At 55.2% G+C, this 24,501-nt stretch overlaps 1 protein-coding gene across 4 annotated transcripts in view; it reads left to right on the top strand.

Moving 5' to 3' along the window:
* Positions 1-24,501, top strand: part of CNTFR (ciliary neurotrophic factor receptor) — a 41,669-nt gene that overhangs the window by 6,799 nt on the left and 10,369 nt on the right. For 3 of the 4 annotated variants that reach the window (XM_026506340.4, XM_026506339.4, XM_026506342.4), the window contains exons 2-4: positions 4,711-4,820; positions 16,745-16,829; positions 21,085-21,318. In XM_026506340.4, the coding sequence (XP_026362125.1) occupies positions 16,745-16,829; positions 21,085-21,318 (319 nt within the window). In that variant the 5' untranslated portion in view covers positions 4,711-4,820. Of the gene's footprint in view, positions 1-4,710; positions 4,821-16,741; positions 16,830-21,084; positions 21,319-24,501 lie in introns of all 4 variants that reach the window. The other variant, XM_026506341.4, reaches the window with a different exon arrangement.

Raw genomic sequence — 24,501 nt, 5'->3', positions numbered from 1 at the left:
CAGATAGCTGGGCTGTATCAGCTCCCTGTCCCTGAAGGGGCACATGCTCCCCAGCCCCCCTGTGGGGGTGGGGGGCTTGAAGGCAAGGCGGCCTGCTCTCTGCCCCCCCATGGTGAGTTGAAGTGTAAATGAATCAAAACATATGGAGCAGATTTTCTTTGAAATGCAGATGGGTTGGTGGGGGGACCATGTGTGCCTGGTTTGGTGGGAGGGGGTCCCAGAGAGCAAGGAGGCTGAGAAGAGAGCTGACCCTTCCTCCAGACCCACCATGGGGTGACGGGAGTTGGGGAGACCTTAGCTGTGTAAACTGTGGCCCTGGATGACCACATCCACCAGGCTCCAGCTTCCTGTGGGGAGAGGCTGGGGAAGCAAGCGGTCCCTGTTGGCTGAGAGTGCTGAAGTCATCACCCCCCTTTACCTCTGTCTGTAGAGGGCAAAGAGAGCCCCCAAAGCACAGAGCCATGCTGGGTTGGGGGTCACCAGAGCCAGGAGCTCTGGGGGCCAAGGGGTGGAAGGGGGAGCTGGGGCAGATGTGGGAAGAGTTAGACCCTGCTGCTTGTAGGATCAGCTCCCCGAAGCTGGGGCTACAGCTGCAGTGGAGGGAACTGAAGCTAGACTGTGTTGATGACTTCTGGTCAGTCAAGGGCTCCCGGAGTCTAGGAAGGGACTGAAGAGTCCTCAGTCCTGCGGGAGTTTTTCCAGACCTGGGATGGTCGGTATGCCCCACTATACACTACCTATACTTTCCCCTCACAAAACTCAGCAAGGTTACATAGTAATTGCCCGTGAGCTCTGGGGGCCGTGGAGACTGGGTCTGCTTTGCTCACTGTGGCACCCTGCCCCAGCACAGACCTGGTGCGCAGTAGGGGGACGGTGTTGAGTAGACAATGCATCTTTTTCTCTCCCAGCCCACTGAGTGCTCCATGTGGGCAGAACCATATTCTTAACTCCCAGCACAGTACTCAATAAATGTTGAGGAATGATAAATAAATAAAATCTTTTTTAAAAAGGGGGGTGGGCGCCTGGGTGGCTCAGTCGGTTAAGCATCTGCCTTCAGCTCAGGTCATGATCCCAGGGTCCTGCTTCTCCCTCTCTTTCTGCCCCCCCCCCCGCCCTCGTGTTTATGCTATCTCAAATAAATAAATAAAATCTTAAAAAAATGTTGAGGAATGAATCTTGAGTGGGACAGACCACAGGGAAGGGGGATTCTCTGGGGTTTGTGGCTTGAGATCCAACACCCTCTGTTGTATTACCCCTGTTTGGCTCAAAGGACCCCTGAATGATCTGCAGTCTAGACCGAAGGAAGGACTTGCCTGCAGTCAGGGAAGCAGTGTGGAGGATAGGCGGCTTCTTCCTTGAAAAGGTCAGGACTGAGGGAGACTAGGGCAGGGTGATGACCCTGATTCTGTTGCAGAGGTTGGAGGTCACTTCTGTCCTCTCCCCAGCTTCAGGATTTTTCAGAAGGTGGTAAAGTCCTTTTCTCTTCATGTGATTGTGAGCGTGCCCCTTGGTCTCTCTACTCAGGGTTTCTTGGACTCTAGCCAAGGCAATGGACCCCACTTCTGAGCTGCTGAGGCTAGGCTCTGAGGTTGTCTAGCTGCCATGGGCACCACAGATTATATCGATTATTCATGTCTGTCTGAGAACACGGGGTTCGGATCCTAAAAATACCCTATCCAGCCAGAGCCTAGGAGTTGCTGGTGTGGGCTGGTGTAACAGTAGCTGCATCTTGATAAGATAGACACAGAGCTGGGAGACACTGGAGAGTATGGGGAAACTGAGGCAGCATAGACAGATGCACAGGAGACTGAGTCTCTGTTTTATTATGGAACAAAGATTTATAAAATTAGTGGTGCCAGTTCTTCAAATTATGCCGATACTTAGGGTAATCTGTTATGCTGCAGAGAATTTCCTTCTTGGAGAGTTTGAAGATACATCCGATATCAGACATAAAAATTAAGTAGTCAGTAGTAACCATTTCAAGTCCAGCTTCAGGATATTCCACAATAAGTGTGTGGCAAAGAACAGATCTTCCCTCAGTAGCCTCTTCTGAGCCACTGCCCCCAGCCCTACCTCCTGGAGCCCTTCCCCACAGTTTGAGTCCCAGTGGGGTTCTTACACACCCCCTTTTATAGGCCCCCACCTCACTTCTGACCCTTAGGCCTCTGCATATCGCCTCTCCTGGGGAGGTGGATGGTGCACAGTGGTCCCCAAAAGGTAAGAAGATCCCAGCCTCTGAGGGCAGATGCCGTGTGACCTTGGCTTGTAAGCTGACCTTTCTGGGCCCCTCTGTGAAATCGCGGGATGGGGGGGGGGCTGGGCCCTGGCCCAGGCCCGGAGAGAAGGCGGTTTTGGCACTCATCCAGGGCCCTGACGTCAATGACTCTCCAAATAATGGAATCAATATTGGGGGGGGGGGGGCAAGCGTGAACCAGGCCCCAGCGATTAGAAACAGATCAGCACAAACCCGCAGCTGATTCTGATAGAGCTGCCTTGGAGAGCTAGGGTGGGAGGCCTGGAAGGAGGTGGACCTGGTGGGGGGCTCAGGAATGGAGGTGGAGCCATTGAGTGTCCAAAACATGAGGGTCCACAAGTAGGCAGAGATTCTGGGGCTGCCTGGGTTGGAATGATGGGGTGGAGGCCACTGAACTAGTCCCTTTCTCCTTTGAGCCTGTGGGGTTCCAAGGCTAGGGGAAGTTTGTGAGTGATAAAGAGTAGGCAAGGGGAGTTCAGAGTTCATTGCTCTGCTTCCCAGACTTGGGCTCCTAGGCCATGTTAGGGGTCACGGGTTATACCGAGGGTAGGGGAGAGTGCTGAGTGAGACCTGAGGGAGATGATCTTTTGCTTGAAGGCAGAGAGCATTAATCCAAAATAGAGAGATGGGTATTCCCTCTCAGATTGGGAGTCAGGCCTCCTCCGTCAGCCTGTGTGCTCTCAGCCTCCTAGAAGGCAGCAGGTGAGGCTGGCGAAGGCCATGGGGTCCATAGGGGGCTGGCCTGGCGGCAGCTGACAAAAAACAGGAAGAAGGGCTGGGGGAGCAGCTGTAATTATGGGGCATTTATTATTAATCAGATGAAATTGCTGGAAGCAGCTGGTGTAATGTGCGTAGCGATAGACTCTGCAGGCCCCCCCAACACGTGTGCACGCACACAAACACACAAGCCACACACAGCCTGAGCCTTGTTTGCTTACACAGTTTTTTTCTTGTGAAGGTTGGAGGGCTTTTTTTTTTTTTTTAAGTAATTTCTATACCCAACATGGGGCTCGAACTCACGACCCCAAGATCAAGAGACACATGCTGTACTGACTGAGCCAGCCAGTCGCTCCTGGAGGGCTCTTTATGTGTAGTCTGTGTCTGTGTCTGTTATGTTGGTGTGCAATCCTCTATTGTCTTTATGTGTGTTTGTGTCTGTGTCTTTTATGTTGGGTGCTCCCTCTATTGTCTCCTTTCCCAACTATTCTTTGGCCTTGATGTGTGTCTCTCTGTCTCTAACATCCTCTCTGTCTCCCTCTCTTGGGGCCTATCTCTTGGTGTGTCTGTATCTATTACCAACAGCCAGCCTGTCTCTAACACCTTATTTTAGTTTGTGCCTATCTCTCTCTGGTTGCATCATTGGGCAGACTTGGATGACATGGAGGCCCTTCCTCGTGGGTATGTGTTTAGGCACCTGATCATGCCTTTGTCAGATACATGTGGGACCTGCTTTTTTGGGCGGGGAAGAGAGGAAGTTGGACACTAAGGATCTCTTGGGGTCTTGTACAAGGTGAGGGCTCTGTTAAGTGACTGGAGGCCATAGAAGCAATAGTGGCTTTCAAGACAGCCCTGAGTACAATACGAGCTCCTTTATCAATGACCAGTTGTGTGACTTTGGACAAGGTGCTTTAGTTCTCTGAACATCAGTTTCCTCATCTGTAAAATGGAAGCAGGATTACCTGAGAAGGTTGTTTTGATGATTCAGTACAAAATGTATGTTAAGAACTTACCGTGATATCTGATTCATTAAGAACCTTGGACAAGTGTTAGCTGTTACTATTATTACTGGGAAAGGCACTGTGCAGGCAAGAGAGAGAACTGCAGAGGTAAATTGGTATAGCACGAAGGCTTCAGAGCTAGACATGGACTCAAATCTATGCTCTGGAACTGATCAGCTGTATGGTCTTAGGCAAGTTACTTAACCTCCCTGAATCTCCGTTTTTTCAACTGTCCAATGGGGAATAGTAATAGAACCTACCCCGTGGAGAAGTCATGAGCGTTAAATGAGATAATGCACATAAAGTGCTTGACACAGTTCCTGGCACATAACAGATGCTCAGTAAGTCATAGCGGTGATGGAGCAGAGGAAGAGGACAGTATGATGGTGGGTGTTTTTGCCCTGCCAGTGGCCACGTGAGAATGTGTGTGATGTTCAGGTCCTTGTGCCTGTGAGTTGGTTATGTGGGGACTTTGGATTGTCTGTGGGTGTGTATGAGTGTGTATGCATGTGTGGTGTTAGGCCACTTCTGGCCTTTGTCCCTGTGGTTTAGAAACTGAAGTCAGCAAGGGGTGCTGGAGGGAGTCTGGACTATTCCCAGCTTTCCCTCTTGTAGACACTTATCTGCTGTCTGCCTCAGTCTCCCCTTCTCTCAGTGAGTTTGTATGGAATGAGTTCTTTGTTGGACTAGGCCTGTGGCTCCTCTGTGACCTCTGATTTGTGTCCTTTGCCCTTGTAGAATCCAGCCTTGTCACATCATCCCACCCCCTTGGATTTGGAAGTCTTGGAAAAAGTTGGTCTGGAGGAGGAGGACATTGATGTGCTCTGTGTGCAGCCAGTGGTGAAGAGGTATGTGCTGGGGACCCAAATGAGGCACGTCCGTCTCCAGGCATCAGGCTGGTGCGGTGGAGCTACAAGTTTGGGGGTGTAAGTGAAGGAGGGCCTGAGATCCCTTCCTTCTCTTCCTCTGTTCTTCCTCCTGAGGCTTTTCGTACTCCTCTGATAGGTCCAGAAAGGGGAAGGGACTTACCTGTAGTCACACAGGCAAGGGCAAAGCCAGGTCTGCACGGAGAGGGCTGAATCCTGGATGCGGGAGTATGTTCTGTCTCATTGTCTGGCTCCCTTTCTGCCCCCAAAGCATCCCTCTGGCTTGCTTGGGGGAGCAGCTGGGCTTGGAATAGATGGGATGGGGGTCGGAAATTCCAAAATCTTCTGGGGCCAGCCATAGGGCTGGGCTTGACTCTCCCTGCCTTTCATTAAGGCCAGCCAAGGCCCCCGATTGGCAGCCCCGGGTGGGGGCGTCCAAGGAATCGAGGCGCTGGAGCGGAACGGAAGGGTCTATTGTCCAAAACCCGCCAGAGGCCCACAAAGGCCAGCCGGCTTTTCATCTCAGCTCCCAAACAGACTGGCCATTTTCCCGGCCCAGGAATGGGGGACTGACTGACCCTTCAAAACTAGGACTGGGGTGTTGTTGGGTGGGGTGAGGTATCCCAGGCTGACACATGGCCATAAGAGGGACTTAAAATGGAGCTGGGGTTCTGAAGAGGAGGAAGGGAGGCCCCAGAGGGCTGTAGAGAGTTAAGCTTCCAATCTCACTGTTCCCAGAGGACCCAAGGACACAGGGTATCTGATAGAAGTTTTGATTTACACAACAATGGATAATAAATATTTATAGGGGGCACACCTGGGAGGAGTCTCATGGCTTGTTAGTAAAGTGAGCTACTGCTGTGAGGGCATGCAGTCCTCCCCCGCAATTGGGAACACCTTATCTACTTGGAAGGGGGCTGGAGAAGAAGAGGCTAGTAGTGGTCAGGCGAGAGACTGGGCTCCCTGCAGCAGGAGGGACTGAGGCCAGACAGCAGGAAGGTCTTCCTGCCAAGGAACAGTAGCTCTGATGCCCTGACTATATCTCCGGGGATCCCAGAGGATCACAGAGAGCAGGGGAGGTAGAGAACACCCCTGGGGGTTAAGGGTTAGGTAGCTTCTGTGGGCCCCCCCCCAACCAAGAGGAGGCTGGGAAGGAAGACTTGGCAGTTCTGTCCACCCTCCCTCCGCAGCACCTCCAGCACCACTTTAAAAACAGCTTTTTAATTTAACAAAGTGGATGAAAAACTGTTTTTGGAAAGAAAAGATATCTGCTGTCTCCCAGCTAGCACTCAGCCCTTGCAGAGAACCTCTCTCCTGGTTTCTCCCCACTGCTGGTGGCTCCTTTCTTCTCTCTGTGTCTCTTTTTTTGTTTCTGTTCTGTGGCCCTCCAGCTTCCCCTTGGCCTCCAGTTACGCACCTCCCCTATCAGCCTCCCTGGGAGTCTCATCCTCTCAGTCTCTTATCTCCCTGTCTCTGCATCTCCTTTTGTCTCTCCTCTCCCGGTCTCTCTTCCGGGGCTTGTCTCTCCTGAATCGTCTCTGTCTCCCAGCCTCTCTCAATCTCTGTCTCCCTTCCCCCCCTTTCTCCCCCAACCCCTGCTCTAAATGGGTCTATTTAAAACACCCGACGCTGCCAAGTCAGAAAAGCGTCTCCTGATAAAGCGCATTAGGCCGAGGGAGGGAGGGAGAGGGAGGAGGAGGGAGGAGAGAGCAGGGAGCAGCGGGCAGATGGATTGATCCAAGCCTGTAACCCCATTAATCAGGCATCGTGGATCCCCCTCCCTCCTCCAGCTTCAGCCCCTTCTGAGCTAAAAGCCCCTTAAATATTTATCACCCCTCCCCCATGGGGTGAGGGGAGGGGTGTGTGGTCCTTGGTGTGAGCATCCCCAGCTGCTTGGTGCTCCCCCCAGTGTGTTTACACATGTGCACATGTGCTTATATGTGCGTGCATGGGTGTGCATACCTAACAGGCCCAGGGCCCGTCTTGTCTCTCTTCACCCCCACCATAGAATAGCCCTGGAATCTGACCTGGTTGTTGCCCTTCCTGAAGAGTTGGGCGTGCAGAATAGGGAGACCTCTGGGGTCAATTGGGGTTCCTCAAGCCCCCCAAAGTGCAGTAACTGGAAGACTGGGTGGCACTGCACTATCATTCTCGGAGGGCAGGAAGGTGAGCCGGGGTCCAATGCCCAGATTCCCCCAAATTCTCAGAGAAAGGAGTAACTTGGGGACTAGAACTGGAGACCCCATGCTCCTAAAGTGCACAGAGGTAACCTGAAAGGATGGCTGAAGTTCTCCCTCTATCCTCAAAGGGTAGGAATAAGACCTGGAGGTGGGTTTGGGGGCCTCCCATTAACCTCAGAAATTTAGGGCCCTGACCTAGGCCTGGGCAGGGGTCGCCATCACCCCCAGAGAGTAGGAAGAGGCCACTCTCTGGGGGTGATGTGGGACTTGGTCCCACATCTCACGGCTTATTGCTTCCCCCCTGGCCGCGGAGGTCAGTCAGCCCTGAGACAGGCAGGGGTCGGTCGGAGTTGGCCTGAGGCAACTTCGCCCTGGGCGGGGGAAGGGAGGCCCGGGCCGCCCTGGGTGTGAGGAGGGGCCGCGGCTCGAGCCGAGGGTCCCTTCCCCCTCTCCTCCCCCAGCATCAAGTGCCACATCTCCTCCTGACTCAGACAATTAGATTCAAAGGATGACCTCACTGCCTGCCGTCCCTCACTCGCTCCCTCTGCTAGCTCGCCTCGCTCGCTCGCTCGCGGCGCGCTCCTTCCTCCCCTCCTCCCGGCCCGCTCGCCGCCTCGCTCGCTTGCTCACAGCTCAGCCCGGCCCCTAGCCCGCCCGCCCGCACTCTCGGTGTTGTTGCGGGGGGCTCCTGCCCCCCCACCCTGGGCCGGCCCGGGCCTCCTGGGCCCCAGCCCCAAGCTCCGGGGGCCTGATGCCCGCGGGCTGCCGGGCGGACCCACGGAGCGCCGGAGGCACCGACGGGGCGCCTGTTCGGGGACCCAGGTCAGTGGCGGCGCGGCCGCGGGGCCGGAGAACTTGTCACCCCCCACTGCCGCCGCTGAGACGCCCCCGCCCGCGCCCGCCCGCCGGCCCGCCTCGGAGCTTCCCGCTCCTTTCTCGGCCCCCGCCCCCCGCGGCTGCTCGGCGCGCTCCCCCTGCCAAGCTGTCTCTCTTCTCTTTCTCCCCCCCCCAGCCCCCCTGCCTCTGCAGCCGGTGGGAGGGACTGGGACTTCCTGAGGTCCCAGGGATGGGGCCGGGGCCCATTGGCTGCAATCGGCCCAGGCCTCTGAGAGAGGAGGGGGCTCTGGCTGTGTCCATTGGCCTGGGGGAGGGGACCACCACCTGGGTGGGAAGGGGACTACCGAGAGAGAGGCCCAGGGTGTGGGGGTGACATCTACACAGAGGGGGATGAGCTTTTGATATCTTTCTTTTCTCACATCCTGTGGGCCTCTTGCCTGGCTTCATTTGTCCCCACCTCCTAGCAAACTTTAGTCCCCACTGCCTAGTTTCATTTGGTCCCCACAGCTTGTGTTCTTTTGGGCCGTGTCACCTGGTTTCCCTAGACACTGCTGCCTGATTTCTTTTGTTGGCACTGTCCGTTTTCCCTAGTCCCTATCACCTGGCTTTATGGGATTGCCCTACCTGGTTTCCTTACATCCTGTCCTGCTGTTCTGCTGTCCTGCTCCCCTGCGAGGCTTCTTTGGAGCCTGTCATGCTCCCTTTAGGATAGGGCATCAGGACCTAAACTACACCTGGAGTGGTAAGTGGTGAGGATGTCAACAGCATTGCCAGTTGTCCCCAGGTTGGGGCCTGGCCAGCACAGCTTGGATTCCATTCTGCCTGGACAGCGACACAGCGTCCTTTCTTGTGATGGGGGGCAGGGCTGCAGGGTCCAAGGACACTTTAGGATTCTTGTCCTCAGTGGTTATTTAGAGGAGCACTGGCTTGGCCTGATAGTGATGACAGGGCCTTGGCAGGGGCGGGGGTTGAGGTCTGAGCCACATCTCCTTCTCCTTACCTTGCTTCTTGCAGCCAGGCCTGACAGTCAGGTGCACTATAGATAGTTGAGGGCACAGAGAGGTTTTGAAGAGGTCTGGGATCACACAGCAGGTGGCTAGGCTGAAAGCTATTGCTGATTCTCATCCTGGAGAAGAGGGGTTGCTGAGGGGAGGCAAGAGGGGCCTGGGGAGTGGGCTGATTTCTGGGGTTTTCTGGCTCCTGCTACTACCAGTGCCACCATCTCTTCACCCAGGAGCTTCCTCACTTCCCCCCCGCCCCCATGTCTGGCCTGGATCTCTGCTTATTCCCAAATGCTGGGAAGACAGGGTCAGGGGTGGAAGGAGCCATCTAGGAAATTATCATATTTACTTGCTTTTTAGGGACCAACAAAATTCCTCTTTCCCTCTTCCTTCCTTCCTTAGGCCACCCTGAGCTTTAGCCTTCACCCCCCAAGTGCAGCCTAGGAATCCGAGGTCCCAGCATGGAATGACTGTTGTGAGTGTGGGTCTTTGTATTTCCCACTGCTGGATGTGGGAGCTTGAGAGGCTGAGGGTGACTGGGGGACTCTGGGTTTCCGAAGGTGCGATGGTATCTATGTGGAAGATGGACTGCTCTGAATGTGTGATGGCATCCATATGTGAGACTGGGACTGTTTTGAGCGAGCGCGTGTGAGAGTCTGTGTGTGTGACTGTGACTGTAATACGTGTGTGCATGCACAGCGTGTGCAAAGCTGTGGCGGTGGGTGTCCATGTGGGAGGCCGAGATGTGTGGTCACGACGGTGAACCCTGAGTGCCAGTGTCTGTGAGAGGCTGCCTGGGTGTGTCTGTGAAGCTCTGGCCGAGTGTATGTGGAGGGAGGGAGGGCTTCGGGGAGCTCTGCCAGGTGGTAGTGGGAGTCCAAGTGTGTGCTACATCTCGGGGAGAAATGAGCACTGGTGCTGCGTGACCCTGAATTGCTGGTGTGCGTGAGCATGTGTGCGCACGTACTCTTGCCGATGTTTACCCATCGGGAACAGATTGCTCTGGCCTCCCCACTGCGAGGAGGGAGTAAGGGGGAGGAAGGATGGCTTGCTTTTGCCCAGCAGACCAGAAGCTTCCTCAGAAGTAGTGTGTGCAGTGTGTGTGCATGTTAGGGGGGCAGGGAGAACAAGACACTGTGACTTGAAGATAGGCAAAGTTTCTGTTCCCCCCACTCAACTCGAGCTCTGGCAGAAAGACCATCTTCAGTTCTTTTTGTTGGAAACCAACGCTTCATATACAACACCGCCCCTGCCCCCCACCCCACCCCCGTGTGTGTGCGCGCGCGTGCACACACACACACACAGGCTTGCAAGCATAGGCCTTCGAGGGTGTGTCAGCACCGTAGCAGTGATGGGGCCAGGGATGGGGTGTAGTGAGAGATGCTGAGGCAAATAGGTCTTTGTCCCAGCCCCCAAGTCTGGTAAGCTATTCTGTCCATCCTTCTCTCTTCATGAAGGGGCCTGCAGCCTCCTTCCTGCCCTTCTTCATCAGCTGGGAGCATCCCACCCCCAGCTAAGGGAAGTCTCATTCAACCCTGTTGCTCTGCCCATCCCCCACCAATGCATGGGAGTTCTTCCAGCTGTCTAACCGCCTGCTACGGTATTCTGTCCCTCCAAGAGAAGCAGCCCCCACTCTCTGAAAACTTAGACTGGTGCATGGCCCTTTTCTAGGTAGAGTGGTCCTCCTGATTCTTCCAGAAGCCAGCAGAGACCCTGGACTGGGGCTAGGGGATTTGGTGATTGTTGTCCAGAGCCCCTGTGCCCATAGGGAAGATATGCATTGATCTGCTCCTTCCTCTTCCCCATTTGAAGGGCAGGGGGCTGGTCCAGATGACTTTCGAGGGAGAAAGCACAGACCTTTTGCACCTAGAGGGTTGCTTAAGCCCAGGCCTGCAAATACGTGCGTATACAAGCCCATGCCAGATCATCAGGCAGCATGCGGGGCCCTGAGTAGGGCTCCACATTGTGGGCATGGGCTGGTTGATTCAGATTCCCACCTCCCCCAGGCACCTCCCCGCTGCCCAGCCAGGCCCATCATGGGAAGGCCACAGGCTCCCCCCGCAACACGCCTGTACACACGTGCAGAGGGGCATGCACATGCTGATCTCAGGGTCCCCACGGTGCAAGAGGCTGGAGATGGGGGGGTTTGAGCATTCAGAGTCCGGGCTGCTGCCAAAATCCATTGGAATCTTGTCCCCCCCAGGCCCCCATCTCCGGCTGTGGAGGTCACAATAGCAGGTGCGGATACCCCCCCCAACTCACTCACATTGGGCCGCCTCCTTTTCCACAACCTCAGCCAGCGGCTGGAGCTGGGGGACTGATCCCCCTGCCTCCCTCCTGGCCCCCCTCCCACTGGTGCTGAGCTTCTCCTGCCCCCTTCTATGGGAGGAGATGGGGGCCTACATTTGGGTGGGGTCCTTTCCCCTGAACACTGGGGCTTGACCCTGGAGTGGGTGGAGATGTGGTAGCCCAGGAGAAGATAAGGCTTGAATCCTGAACCCAGGCACGGCTCCTATGCCCCTTGGGATGGGGGCATCGATAGCTGAGAGGAGGGCCAGGTGCGGATTCAGAGAGAACAAGCCAGAGACAAGAAACTCAGAGATAGGAGGTAGAGACACCACAGGGAATGGGAGCCTGCCCAGTGGCCAGCCAGCCCCAGCCCCAGGAGTTGGCCCCTGACCCAGGCCCACCCCCTCCCCGGTGGGGGGTCTGCCGGGCCAGCAGCCAGGGGCCAGGCCTCCCTCCTCAGCCTATACCCCCCCCCACACACACACCCTCTGGACTGCTCAGGCCTCTGCCCCCGCCCCCACCGCCCACGCTGTCCAGGCTGCCTAGGCCTGGTGGGATCTGGGGGCCTCTTGGTCTCAGCCCCTCCTCCCCCTCCTGGAGCTTCCAGCCAGCCCTGACTGTCTCTCCCAGGCTCTCTGTCGGCCAGTGCTGCTCCTCCTTGCCCACCACATCCTTGTCTCTGTCTCTGCCCCTGCTCTCTCATTTTCTCTCTCCACCTCCAAGTGAAGGTGTCTCTGTTGCTTCACCCTAATTCCTCTGCAGGTCTGAGGCCTCTAGAGTTTCCTAGGCTTTTGAGTCAGTCCATGCTGTGTCCTGTCCTGTGTTCTTGCCTTTTCTCAGGATGGGTCCTCTACGGCTGTTGTGGGGAGAGGGAAGGGGGCGAGGCCCTAGGACAAAGTGTCTTTTCCCTTACACTGAGGGATTCTGGAGTTTGGGGTTACCTAGCGGACAAGAAGCTGTGGAAATGTCACCTTGGCCATGCTGTGGGTTAGATGCCCTCCCGCAGATATGAATGTTCCTGACCTCACCCTGGTCCGAGACCCTGGGTGGGTAGTGCAGGCCAGTGACTTCGGTTGGATTTCAATTTTGGGGCATACCACACGGGCCCTAGCTGCTCATTTATTGTTCAGATCAGAGTGAGCCTACCTGACCGTCAGCACACCCACGCCAGCTAACGCCCCGATGTCAGAGCGTACTGTTGCACACCCACACTCACACACAGAGCTGGGCCGCAGCCAGTGGTGCTTAGATCCCCCTCCTACTCTGCTTGTGGCCGGGATTCCTGAGGGTTGGGCCTATGGAACCTGCTGTAGGGATAAATGGGAGCTCTCCAAACGCGGTCATGCCTTCACCTGGTCAAGGGGTGAGGGTTGGGGGCACAGGGTACCTGGGACCTTGCGGGTCTGGCAAGAGGGATCTTGGGCCCTGAATTCTTTTTTTTTTTTTTTTAAGATTTTATTTATTTATTTGGCAAAGAGAGAGACAGCCAGCGAGAGAGGGAACACAAGCAGGGGGAGTGGGAGAGGAAGAAGCAGGCTCCCAGGGAAGGAGCCTGATGTGGGGCTCGATCCCAGAACTCCGGGATCATGCCCTGAGCCTGAGCCGAAGGCAGTCGCTTAACGACTGAGCTACCCAGGCGCCCCTCGGGCCCTGGATTTTAAGCCAGACTCAGAAACTGAGTGACTGAGGTCCCTAATCTGGAGCCTGTCACTGTGTCTGTGGGAGTCACAGCTAGTGGTCATCAACCTCCGTGGTGCCAGGATTACTGTGGGCTGCTGTTACTCTGTGTGACTGTCCACGTTACTGAGTCTGGCTGTCAGCATCCCAGTAGTACTGTGGATGCACCGTCATTGTTCCTCGATGTTACTGTCAGTTTCATTGCATCTTTGATTCTGGGGTTATTGTCACTTTGATTGTGTCCGTGGCAACAGGTGTCATTGGCCCATTTGTTGGTGTCATTATTTATGACTGTCAGTCACTGCATTGTCACTATAATGATTGTCAGCACCCCTGTGTGCCATTGTCAACTATACAAATGTGTCATTTTCACTGGGTGTTGTTCTCACTGTGTACTGGTGTCTTTGTTTCACAGTGGGACAGTGACAGTAAATTGGGGGCCCAGGATTTGTCTCTTGATGTGTCACCTGTGTGTGTATAATGATGACACTGTGAGGTTCTGTGTCAGGAGAGGTGCTGGGCTCCTTGTGCTAACAGAGGGTGTGGGCTGCTAGGTACTGGCCTCCTTTCTTGTTGGTGGAGTGCCCTCTGTTGCCTCCTCATTGTGGGGCTGGGGCTAGAGGCCAGGCTGGCCGGTGGAGGGGTCTGCAGAGAGCTTCAGCCAGTTTGCACAGGCCCTATCTGAGGCTTTATGGGATTTATCCTCCAGATTTATCCCAGAGCCATGGGGTGTGGACTTGGAAAATTCTTGGGGAAGATGCTCTTTGCCCTGGGATGGGTGGCCCGAGATGAACCAGGGCAGGGTGGAGGTAGAGCCTAGATGCCTCTGGCCTCAGCTTCCCTACCTGGGAATGGCCCCAGCTGGGACTCTGAGGGAAGGGGGGAGTGAAATTGGCTTGGGTCTTTCTGGATCTGCAGGAGCAGAGATGGGGCGGGGTAGGGTGGGGTTTTAGTCTTCCCTTATTCTCTGGGGGCTGTACTCCTGGCCTGCCAGGGAGAAGTCCTGCAGCCTCCAGGGAGACTGCACTGACATCATCCTCCCTTTGCACGGGGGGAGCTAGGTGTGCTTAGAGGGATGCTCTAGAATGAGCACAGAGACCCTTTCTGGATCTGTCCCTTCCTCTGCCCTTGAATCTCTGCCTAGCCCCTGTGGTCCCCCATGTCTCTTCCTGGGTCTCTTTTCCCATTTCTCCCTATCTTGGTCTCACTTGTCCCCTGGGTCTTGGCTCATGGCTTTCTCTCTCTCCCTGCCTCTTTGCTCCCCCCTTCCCTGGGTCTTTGCCTTTTCTGGGTGCCCCCAGCCATGCAGTGTCTGTTTCGGTACCCCATCCCCCACTCTGCAGCACTCGCGCTCTCGGCAGCGCCCGTCTCCCATGGCTGCAGCCCCGTTGGCCCAAGGCCCGGCCCTTACAGTAACTCATCGGGCTGATGGAGGCGACTTTGATGAAGAAGCCACCCCTCCCCCTGAGGGGGCCTATGTGTGTGTGTGTGTGTGTGTGCGTGTGTGTGTGCGCACGCACGTGTGTGCACGCTTGTATGCATGCACACTCATGCCAGTCTGTCTTCTTGCCCCTGCTCCCCCAACTGGGGCCAAGAAGGAGCTGGGAGCAGAGGGCCACCCTGTCCCTCTTCCATCCTGTGATGTAACCTTGGTCCCTTCTGCCTCCCTGGGCCCTGATTCCTGCCCCCATGTGGTGGGCAGTGGGGCCTGGCACTGAGGTTATCTTCCAGGCTGTGAGGAGAAAGGCACGGACAGATGGTGGAGATGGTGGGGGAGCAGCTGAGGGCTACCTGCAAGGGTGGAGGTGGGGAACCAGGTAGGCCTGTAGCCTCTTGCCTCTCTCTATTTCTCTCTCTCTCCCTTCCTCATTCCCTCCTTCTGAATTCACACAGTCCCTGGGTTCATTTCCTGGCCCCACTGCTTGCTGACTGTGACGTTGGCCATTGTCTTAACCTTCTAGGCCTGAGGAGTAGTTGAAGATAGGGGAGTGGCTGAGGGTCAGGGGGAGCCAGGCCAAGTGGTAGCTAAGGCCCTGGGAGTCACTGATGTGGGAGGGATAGCCAAAGCCACCTGGGGCCTAGAGGGCCAAGCTGTGCCAGGGAGGGCAGTCAGAGCACCTGCTGCTGTGGCTGGAGGAAACCAGGTGCAGGTGGGGGACCTGCCCGGGGAGGGCTAAGTGAAGCCATGGGCGGGCAAGAGCCCTGTCCCATAAAGGAGCCCCCGGAAGTCAGATTCTCTCCAGCTCTCACACTCACCGCTGCGGGCTGACACCCACGTTTGTCTCCTCCCTACTGCAGCTCTGTTTGCAGTTTCTCTGGCAGTTCTCGGCTGTATGTCTGGCTGTTTGTCTGGCAGTATTTCTGACAGTGTCTCTGGCTGTGTCTGGCAGTGTGTCTGTGTGTCTGAGTGTCCCTGGCAGTGTTTTTAGTGGTGTGGATACTTCCTGACTGAGCATCTGGCCATGTCTCTGGCTCTCTTTCTAGCTGTTTTTTTGGGTGTATGCCTGTTTGTGTCTATCAGTTTCTCTGGTATTTCTCTGCTTGTGTGTCAGGCAGTTTCTCTGGCCGTGGTTTCTGACAGTGTCTCTAGCTCTCCTGCTATGTCGCTGATGGTTTCTGTACCTGTGTTTCTTGCTCTTTCTCTGAGGGTATGTGTGCTTGCGTCTGGCTGAGCCTTTTCCAGTATTTCTGGGGGACCCTTTGGTTGTGTGTCCGTCTTTCTCTGGCCATGCCTCTGCCTGCTTATCGGGTCACAGCTACCCGTTTCTCTGGCTTCTCTGATGGTGCCTCACACAGTATCTCTAGTGTATCTCCAGCTGTGCGTGGAGCTCTTTCTCTCGGACTCTGGTTGTTTTGGGCAGTGTCTTGGCTGTGTGTCAGGCTATATCTCTGACAGCACCACTCACCCTGCTTGAGTGTCTGGCTGTATTCCTCTCTAGATCTCTGTTTCTGTCTGGTTGACAGTCCCCTTCTCTCTTCACACTGGGGTAGGAGAGTCATATTTGAGGCCTTTCTTCTGCAGGAAATTGTTATTTCCCTGCCCTCAGGTGTGATCATGTGTGGGGGTACGGTGGGGAGCAGGCAGTTGGACCCCACAAAGAAGGACAGCAGATTAGGGGACCCCTGGATCCATCCTGGCTTCTGGGGACATCCTGTCTGTGCTTTGTGTACCTGCAGAGGTGTGTGTAGACCCTGATGTCCATCGGGGCTGAGGGTCTCAGGCTCCTGGGGCATGTGTCTGGGGTGAAGGACGGGCTGGGGCCCCTGACAAGGACTTAGATGTGAAATACCCTCCTTGTCTCACGGTCGTTGTACACTAAGGCAAAAGCCATATCTGACCTTGGTCCCCTGCTGCTGTGAACATCCCAGAGCCCGGTGGCAAGGCTCACGGAGGGGTGGGGGGGTGCAGACACGAGGGGCTTCAGAGCCTCCGGGTTTCAGGCTCTCTCCCCAGGAGCACAGCAGGGGGCCTTCCATTCAAGGCAATTTGGAGAAGTACAGACCTCCTGTTAAGTTCAAACATTACCCTTTTGGTTTGCAGTGCTTATAGCTAATTAGCCAACCTCACCAGTAAAGTTATTTTTTTTTTTTTTTAGAAAAATGGCCCTAGCATGACCAGTGTTTCATAACTCGTCCATGGCCGACTACCACCCTGCAGCTAGCAGCCTTATTGAACGACAAACCACTGTCGTTGCCTTCTACCGTCTTAGCAAACCTTTGCCTACAGATGCCAATAATGTTGCTTTCTATTCCTTGAAGGAGAATCCTGAGCCCCATTAAGAAGGGCATTTGGGGTCAAGGTGCCCCTAGCCCTAGGGCTGGGATCTCCCAGTCTTGCCTGAGAACAGGGAGGGGCTCCCCAGGAGGTTCCTGCCTGGGTTGATGCTGCCCCTTCCCCCGCCACCCCCATTTCTCCCAGCAGATGGCTGCTCCTGTCCCGTGGGCCTGCTGTGCTGTGCTCGCTGCCGCCGCCGCCGTTGTCTACGCCCAGAGACACAGTCCTCAGGGTGAGTGCTGGAGGAGAGGATTCTGGGGGGGCGGGGTGGTGTTCCCTCCTGACCCCCACCTAGAGCTGAGCATGAGCCTTCCTTGACACAGCTGTGTGCGTCCACCAAAGACCACACACTGGCACGTGCTGGCATTGTCACACACAAACACCCGTGAGTCATGACACTGATAAGCTGGGTGACCCGGTGATGTTGTCTTATATACACAGTCCTCCAGTCACTCCACATGGTCCTGTGCTGATGGGATCTCTGGCTTGGTGATCTGGTCCTCTTCCTACTAGAGTGGGTGTAGGGTACAGGCAGCTGGGGTGGGAGTTGGGGTCTGCTAGGGGTAGGGCCCTGTATAGTATCTTTGAAATGGGATTTCATTTGAAATGGGGGCTTGTGGGGGTGCAGTGGAAGGCACTGAGAGAGAAAGAGGCCAAGACTACTTTCCCTTATCCTAGAGGGAAGATGGAGACAGAGACGGTAGACTGAGAACAAGATGTGGGGGACGGGCAGGGTGACCAGTGGGAGACGGCTAGCACACTAAGGAAGGGGCCGGGTCAGTCTGCTGGAATGGTTGGAGGAGGCAGGGATTGCTCAGGGTGGACATTGGCGGCCTCCTGCCCTCCCGCTACCATTTGTCAAGGGACGGCTGAGTTCTTCCCACAGCCCACATAGCAAGAAGCTGCCCCCCTGCTGGGAAACAGGTGCTCTCTTAACTTGACCACCAGCGCTCAAACTGCATTTGAGGCAGGACCTCACATGGCTACATTGGCATACGGTCTGACCTAGAAACTCCTCAAACAAGCTCTGAGTTGTAGGGAGCTCTCTCCTTGGATGGGTCCTGCTCCCCGCCACCCTTGGGTGGGTTGGGTAGAGGCAGAGAGGGTGGGGGCACCTCTGGGGCCCAGGCACAGAGCACACTCTGCCACCCTCAAGGCTGTGGGTTCAAGGAGGGCAGTGGGTCAAGGCTCCTTTGCCTTCTTCCTTGTGAGACTGACACTGAGACCCGGAAAGAGCCTAGCCCACCCCAGGGCTGCTCCCCAGTGGGCAGGGGGTGAAAGGACCACCAGGCCAGCCCATCAACCCCTGCCTGCAGTCAGTCTGGCTTGGGCTCCTGTGCTGATCTTACCTGCTTGGACCTGCCAGTGGCCACTCCCATCGGCTTGGCCCCTGCCCTGTATTGTGGGTAAAGACAGAGCCACAAGTGACCAAGGGCTTGAGCGTTAAGTCCACATCTCTGAGAGTGTGTAACTGTCCTCAGAACTAGTAAGGGAGAGGATTAGGCTGTCCGTTAGGCTGTGTTCTTGTGCGGATGAGACCATGTCCCTGTTCGAATGCATTTCTCTGTGTGGTTGTATCCTTGGAGGCTGTGCCCTGTGTGTGACGTTGTCTGTTTATGTGAGACCATGCTCTTTGTGGGGCTGTGTCCTTGTGGTTGGGACTGTACCCTGGGTGATAGTTGGATAGTTTGTTTCTGTCTCTCTGCATGTTTGTGTCCCTGTTACATTGTCTCTCCAAGGTGAGGCTGGGCCATTATGTGTAAGTGTGCCTCTGGGTGACATGCCCTCCCTGTGCACGCGTGTGACCATCTTGTATTAAGTGTTAACTCTCCCTGAAGTGTGTCCCTGTGTGGCTGTGACCTTGTGGACTGTTGTTCTGTGTGTGTTTGCTCTTCTTGTGGTGACTGTCCTCCTCCTATGTGTGTGGTGATGTGAAGTTGCTTAGGACGCCCGGGGGACTGTTTCCGGCCTGTGGTCCCCATGTGAGCCCGTGTGCACAGGTGTGAGGGAGCCGTCAGCTCTGTCCTTCTGTGTTCTCCATGTCCATGACCTCATCCTGTCTCTGTCTCTCATTCTGGCTTCTAACAACCTTTTCACAGCTGATTCCTTTGGAGCATTTGTCACCGCGTCAAGGCCAAGAACCCCATCCTCCCCCTGCTGCTTGATTTAATTTCTGAAATGGACAGCACATCAGTGGGGGCACCCACAGGGCGGGAGGAGAGCTGTCCAGAGACAAAGGATTAAATCATTGCCATCTTTGGAGCTGTTGCACGGCTGTGTGTATTGCCGTTGTTGTGTTATTGTAGCATTTGTGACAGTGTGTGTCTTACGTGATTGTCATGTCACGTTGCCCCTTCTACCTCTGCACTGGGGCCTGTAGTTGTCTTCTGTCATTGTGTTGTCATGTTTTCCTTCCTGCCCTGCCCTTACATTGTTGGTTTGTCATGTTGTGTTTCTGTTTACTTTGTGAGGCAGACAGGGTGACTTGGGAGTATTATCCCATTGTCATTGTATTTGTTGTGCTGTTGGGTGGCTGTTTCCTCATCTTGTGGCTATACCTGCCCCACAGTATTAAAGAACCACATTGGGTCCAAGTTAGTTCTGAGCTGCTGTTGGTCAGTGTTGACGTGCTGCCGCTGGGACCCTGGTGGCCACACCCCCTCCCTTACGGTCAGTTTTCAGCCTCCTCCTCAGGCAGCTGGATGCAGAGTCTGTGCTAGTGGGGGGGGCGGTTCAGAGAGAGGGGCTTGGCATGTTTCCTGGAAGCTCCAGGTTTTGACAGGGGAGGTTGAGGGGGGGTTCAATGGCTAGGGCTGGTGGATTGGGGGAGCTCTATGGCTTGAGCCTTGGACACTGGGCCTCTGGTCAGGGGGAGGCCCCCATTCAGTCTCTGGTCCAGCTTCACAGCTGTGGCCTCCAAGGCCCCCAGCCACCGCCCTTCCGCCGTTCATCCTTTGTTTGGCTGGTCCCAAGCCCCACAGACGAGTGGTCAAGGCTGGCTGGGTTTCCTGCTTCCCTCTCCTGTAACAGGGGACAGGGACCGAGAGGCTCAGAGAAGGGCAAGACAGAGGCAGGCCGGGGAGGGGGGGGAGGACCGGAAGACACAGAGAGACCCTGGCACAGGAAGGGTGACAGAGGCAGCAAACAGGGACAGATGTTCCAGCACAGAGAAAAACAGTACTGGGGAGGGGGCTGCAACGGAGGGAGGGGGTGACTGGTGGCATAGGGGGATCCCTACCCCCTGCAGTCCTGGTGGTGTTAACAAGTCTAATTAAGAGGCCACTGGCCCAAGTTAATTGGCTCGTTAACAGGAATTGCCTCTGAAAATCCCCCAACTCAGCAGGGTGGCTCTCTGGAGGGGAGATGTAACCGAGTGTTAACGAGGGATCCCGCAGCCCCCCCTCCACCGCTGCCCCCCTCCCACTCGCTCTTCCCCTCCCACCCTCACTCCACAGATCTGGCCAAGACCAGGGAAGCATCTGTCCTTCCAGGCTTGGGGGGCAGGACGAGGAATGAGGAGATCAGAGTCATATCACCCAGCTCTGCATGCCTGCCTCTCCTCTGTTGTCTGTAGATCGGAGTCTCCTATTTTCTGTGTCCTGTTCACCTCCCCCACCTAGTGCTGCCTCTCGACAGGTGCTCCCTCCCACCCTTCCACTCCAGTCTCCTGGGTTCAGTCCATCACGCCTGGGTTGCCGAGGCCAGGGCTGGGGTTTGCTTTTGGCTTTGACAGGGCCCTCCTGGGGGCAGGAGAGGAATGGTCAGAGAGCTCTCACGGCCCCAGCACTCCCCCGCTCCCCACCCCCCCAACCCCAGCAGTTCCTGTCTCACAAAGTTGATAGCTGCAAGGAGTTCCCTAGGCTCCCAACCTGGATCTCCCTTCTGCTGCTACCCGAGCTCTGGATGGCTGCAGTGGGGCAGGTTAAGGGCAGCGTGTCGGGGGGGTCAGAGTGGGAGGGAGAGAGGCAGGACAGGAGACAAAGATGGGGACAAGAGACAGAGAAAAGAGTCCAGAAGTAGGGCCCCTCAGCGCCAGCCTGCCTGGGTAGCAGATGTCAGTGATTGGGGCTGGGCCTGTAGGTGGCAAGAGGTTAGGGTCACGGGGGTCAAGAAAACTTTCTAAAGGACCTAGTGACTGGAGGTGAACTGGGTTTTCACTGAGATTTAACCCCTCCCAGCACTCTACACAAACTTTCTCCCACACACATACACACCGAAGATCACCCATTCACGCACAAAATCCCCAGACACACGCGCACGCACGCGCGCACACACACACACACACACACACACAAATTTGGAGGCATTCACAGCCACAGAGAACTTTTACACACTCCTCATCTCCTGACACACACACCATCAGACACAGAGCCTCTTGGCCTAGACTTGTCACTCATAGGCTCTCATCTATGCACATTCACCTGGTGGTGCCAGGCAGGGCCGTGACCTATGACTTTTGCCTTGTGCTCTCCCTGCCCCCCCCACAGAAGCACCCCACGTGCAGTATGAGCGCCTCGGTTCCGATGTGACTCTGCCATGTGGGACAGCAAACTGGGATGCAGCAGTGACATGGAGGGTAAATGGGACAGACCTGGCCCCTGACCTGCTCAATGGCTCTCAGCTTGTGCTCCATGGCTTGGAACTGGGCCATAGTGGCCTCTATGCCTGCTTCCACCGTGACTCTTGGCACCTGCGCCACCAAGTCCTCCTACATGTGGGCTGTAAGTGTTGCTCCCAACCCCTTATCTGACCCCCCCCCCCATTTCACTCAGTCAGTGAGGCTTAGACCTTTGGCCCAGATCAAGTCCTCTTCCTTTCTGGCGGGGGGGGGGGGGGCTGCAGCACCCTGACCTTTGCCCTCTGATCCTATCCTAGCCTTCTCTTCTGACCTCTGAGCCCAGTGTTTCCCACGGAGTCCAGACCCCTGGGCATTCTGCACATGTATCCCACCCCCACCCCACTCCCGGAGGTCTGTGAGATCCGGAAATCATGTTCCCTATGACAAGATGGGCAGAGGAGGGCTAGCAGGGCACGATCCTTCTGGGGCCTGATAGGGAGGAATCCTAGCGTCACAGCTCCAAGCAGGAGTGACCCCACTCCATGTGCGCTCTCACAGGGGCTGGTTATGCAGGTAGAGGAACAGGCACTCTGGGAGGCTCCGGGGAAGAAAGAGCACTTCCTGGAGTGGGACGCACATGGAGATTTGGTGATTTGGAGGATACATTGACAAAGTCACTTCTGGCAGAGCTAAGTGTGACTATAGGCCTCAGAGGCTGTGAGGGCATGAAAGGGCCACTTGGGCTGGTGTAAGTGGGGGAAGGGAGCTAAAGGAGGTTTAGGGCAGATCATGATCCTAGAAGCTAGGGAGTGACATGAGCAGGGTCATCGTGTTCTTAAGAGATCCTTCTCAGGGCAGTGAAGAGAGACAGGTTGGATGGGGGCAATGCCAGGGCAGGAAGGAGGCTGTTCTGGATGCAGCGCAGATGATGAGGAAGAGGGGCCAGGGCATGGAGTCGGGGCAGTTGAGAGGGGCTGATTGGACCTCCAGGAGTTGGTGGTGGATTGAAGGTAGAGAGGACAGGAGAGTAGAGAGCAGGAGGAGTCAAGACAGCCGGTCCTACCCATCACTGCAACAGGGGCAAGGTGGAAGGGTCAGTGGAGGAAAAGATGGTGTGTTCTGGAGGTGCCTGGGTGGCTCAGTCAGTTAAGCATCTGACTCTTGATTTCAGCTCAGGTCTTGATCTCAGAGTCCTGAGTTCAGGCCCTGTGCTGGGCTCCACGTTGGGCGTGGAGCCTACTTAAAAAAAAAAAAAAAAGATAATGTGTTCTGTTTGGACAGTAGTATGCAAGTCATCTTATTTTGGATTTCCCTAGAGTCAGATCCCAGGATGAGAGTTTGTATGCAAGTAGTTCATTTGTCTGGTGGCAGAAACACAGTAAGGAAATGAGAAGATGCTAGAAAAAGGAAGTTAAGGGGACCAATAAAGACGGAGTTATCCAGTTATCTGGGCAACTGCAGCTTCGCCCTGAGGGAGCTCTGAGTGCCCAGGCAGAACACGTACCTGGGAGTTCGGCCTGAGCTGTGAGGGAGCTTAGAAGTTTGTATACTAATTCCTGCCCATCCTTGGTTGAAGGAGTCTCCCAGGGTGGGGGCAGGGATGCTTTCATTCCCCCACACTTTTGGCCTGATGCCTCAGCAAGCAGTGCAGGTTTTGGTGACCACTGAAAGCTCTTAGGCACCTAACTGCAGCAGAGGGCAGTAGGGACGGGCCAGGGATCTGCCGGGGCATCGCTGACGCCTGCTGTAGGTATGTGGGATTGGGGTCCTCGGGACAACTGGGAGCTGAAGGCTGTAGCCAGTGGATCTGAGGGTCTGGGACTCAGGAGAGGCCTGGGCTGAAGATGGGATGGGAAAGGCCACGGAGGGGGTGAGATGGCCAAGGGAGAGAACTCTGGGATGAGAAGAGAGGACGACCCAGAACTGGGCCCTGAAGACCATCACTTTATAAAGGGTCGATGGAAAGAAATGAGCCACAAAAAAGAGAAGAGGAGGAGCCAACAGGAAGGTAGAGGGAAAAGGGAGTGAATGTGATTCAGAAGACAGGTTTGGAGAAGTTGGAATGAGGAGCTTATCAGTGCTGCTGAGGGTCAAGCTGGATGGGCACCCACCAACAGGATATTCTGAAAATAGTTCCATTTCTTTTCTCCTTGAGCCAAAGATTCATGTTTCTCTGGCCTCATCCCATTTGGGGGATGCACCCCACTTTCTGAGGTTCCTCGGGAGCTGCCTAGGGGAGGAGATGCTTGAGCGACCTGGGAGTGGGCCTTTTCCCTGTTGTCAAGAGATTGCTATGGACAACCACGGGAAATGTTATACTGAAGGGTTGCTCATGGTCGTCCACAAAACACTGACCCACCAGTGGGGTTAGAGTAGGGGTGAAAATGTGTTTTGGTGGGGATATTCTTTTTCACACAGAAAAGCCTTCCTGTGTTTCAACTGGAAAGATGGCGATCATATCCAAGTGTCTGAGTTGCAAGCCAAGGGTGGAATGACCCCTGTTGTCCAGGTTGAGAAATACAGGACCAGCCTACCTGAGTTCTCCCGGGCCCACCAAGAGGTCCGTTGGAAGTGGAACGCTCAGCCTAGCCCCATGTCCGTACACACAGAAAAGATCATACGCTGCGTGCCATGGAAGAAGGAGGAGACCAATTTGACACCCCTGTCTTCTCAGTTTGAGTCCTAGAAGTCCTTAGGATGGACGAGGCTGGCCATGATGGTTAGGCCTTGGTGACCCTGGGCCCTATTCCTAATGACTTGATCTTTGAGAGGTCTTTGAAGAGAAATTGGGTCTAGAAGTGGTGTCTGTAGTCTGTACCCACAGGACATGCCCACAGCTGCCCTGTTGTGACCAGTAGCCCAGGCCTTTTATATATGGCGCTGCCCACTCCCCAGGCTCTGCGTGTCAGAGGAGGGCTGGCCATGAATTGGCTGTAGCGTTAGTAACAGGTACTTATCTCTCATTGCCTTGTTTCCTTCTAAAGAGCTGGTCAGAGGAACAGGGGACATTAATCATGATTGTTTCAGTCACTTTATATTAGTAACAAGAGACTGGGCTTGGCAACACTCAATATCAAATTATTCTTCTAGCAGCACTCGGAGAACAGGACAAAGTTACCCCTGATTTGTGAGTCATTCAAGCCAAAAATTATTTAATATTTATCCTAAACATACAAGATTTTCATGTTTCTATTTCCAAGGGAAACTGATCACAAAAATATCCTGTTGAAAGTCGTCTTAACCAGACTGATCCCTGAACTGCTTTCTCCCCGTCCACCTTCCTGCCCTCGGGCGGGTGCTCACAGACAGCTCGGAGGAGTCCCCCCCCCCCCCCCCGGGCTGATGA

This window comes from Ursus arctos, unplaced genomic scaffold (assembly GCF_023065955.2).
Source record: "Ursus arctos isolate Adak ecotype North America unplaced genomic scaffold, UrsArc2.0 scaffold_18, whole genome shotgun sequence".
Lineage (NCBI taxonomy): Eukaryota > Metazoa > Chordata > Mammalia > Carnivora > Ursidae > Ursus > Ursus arctos.
This window is presented reverse-complemented; position numbering and strand designations above follow the sequence as displayed.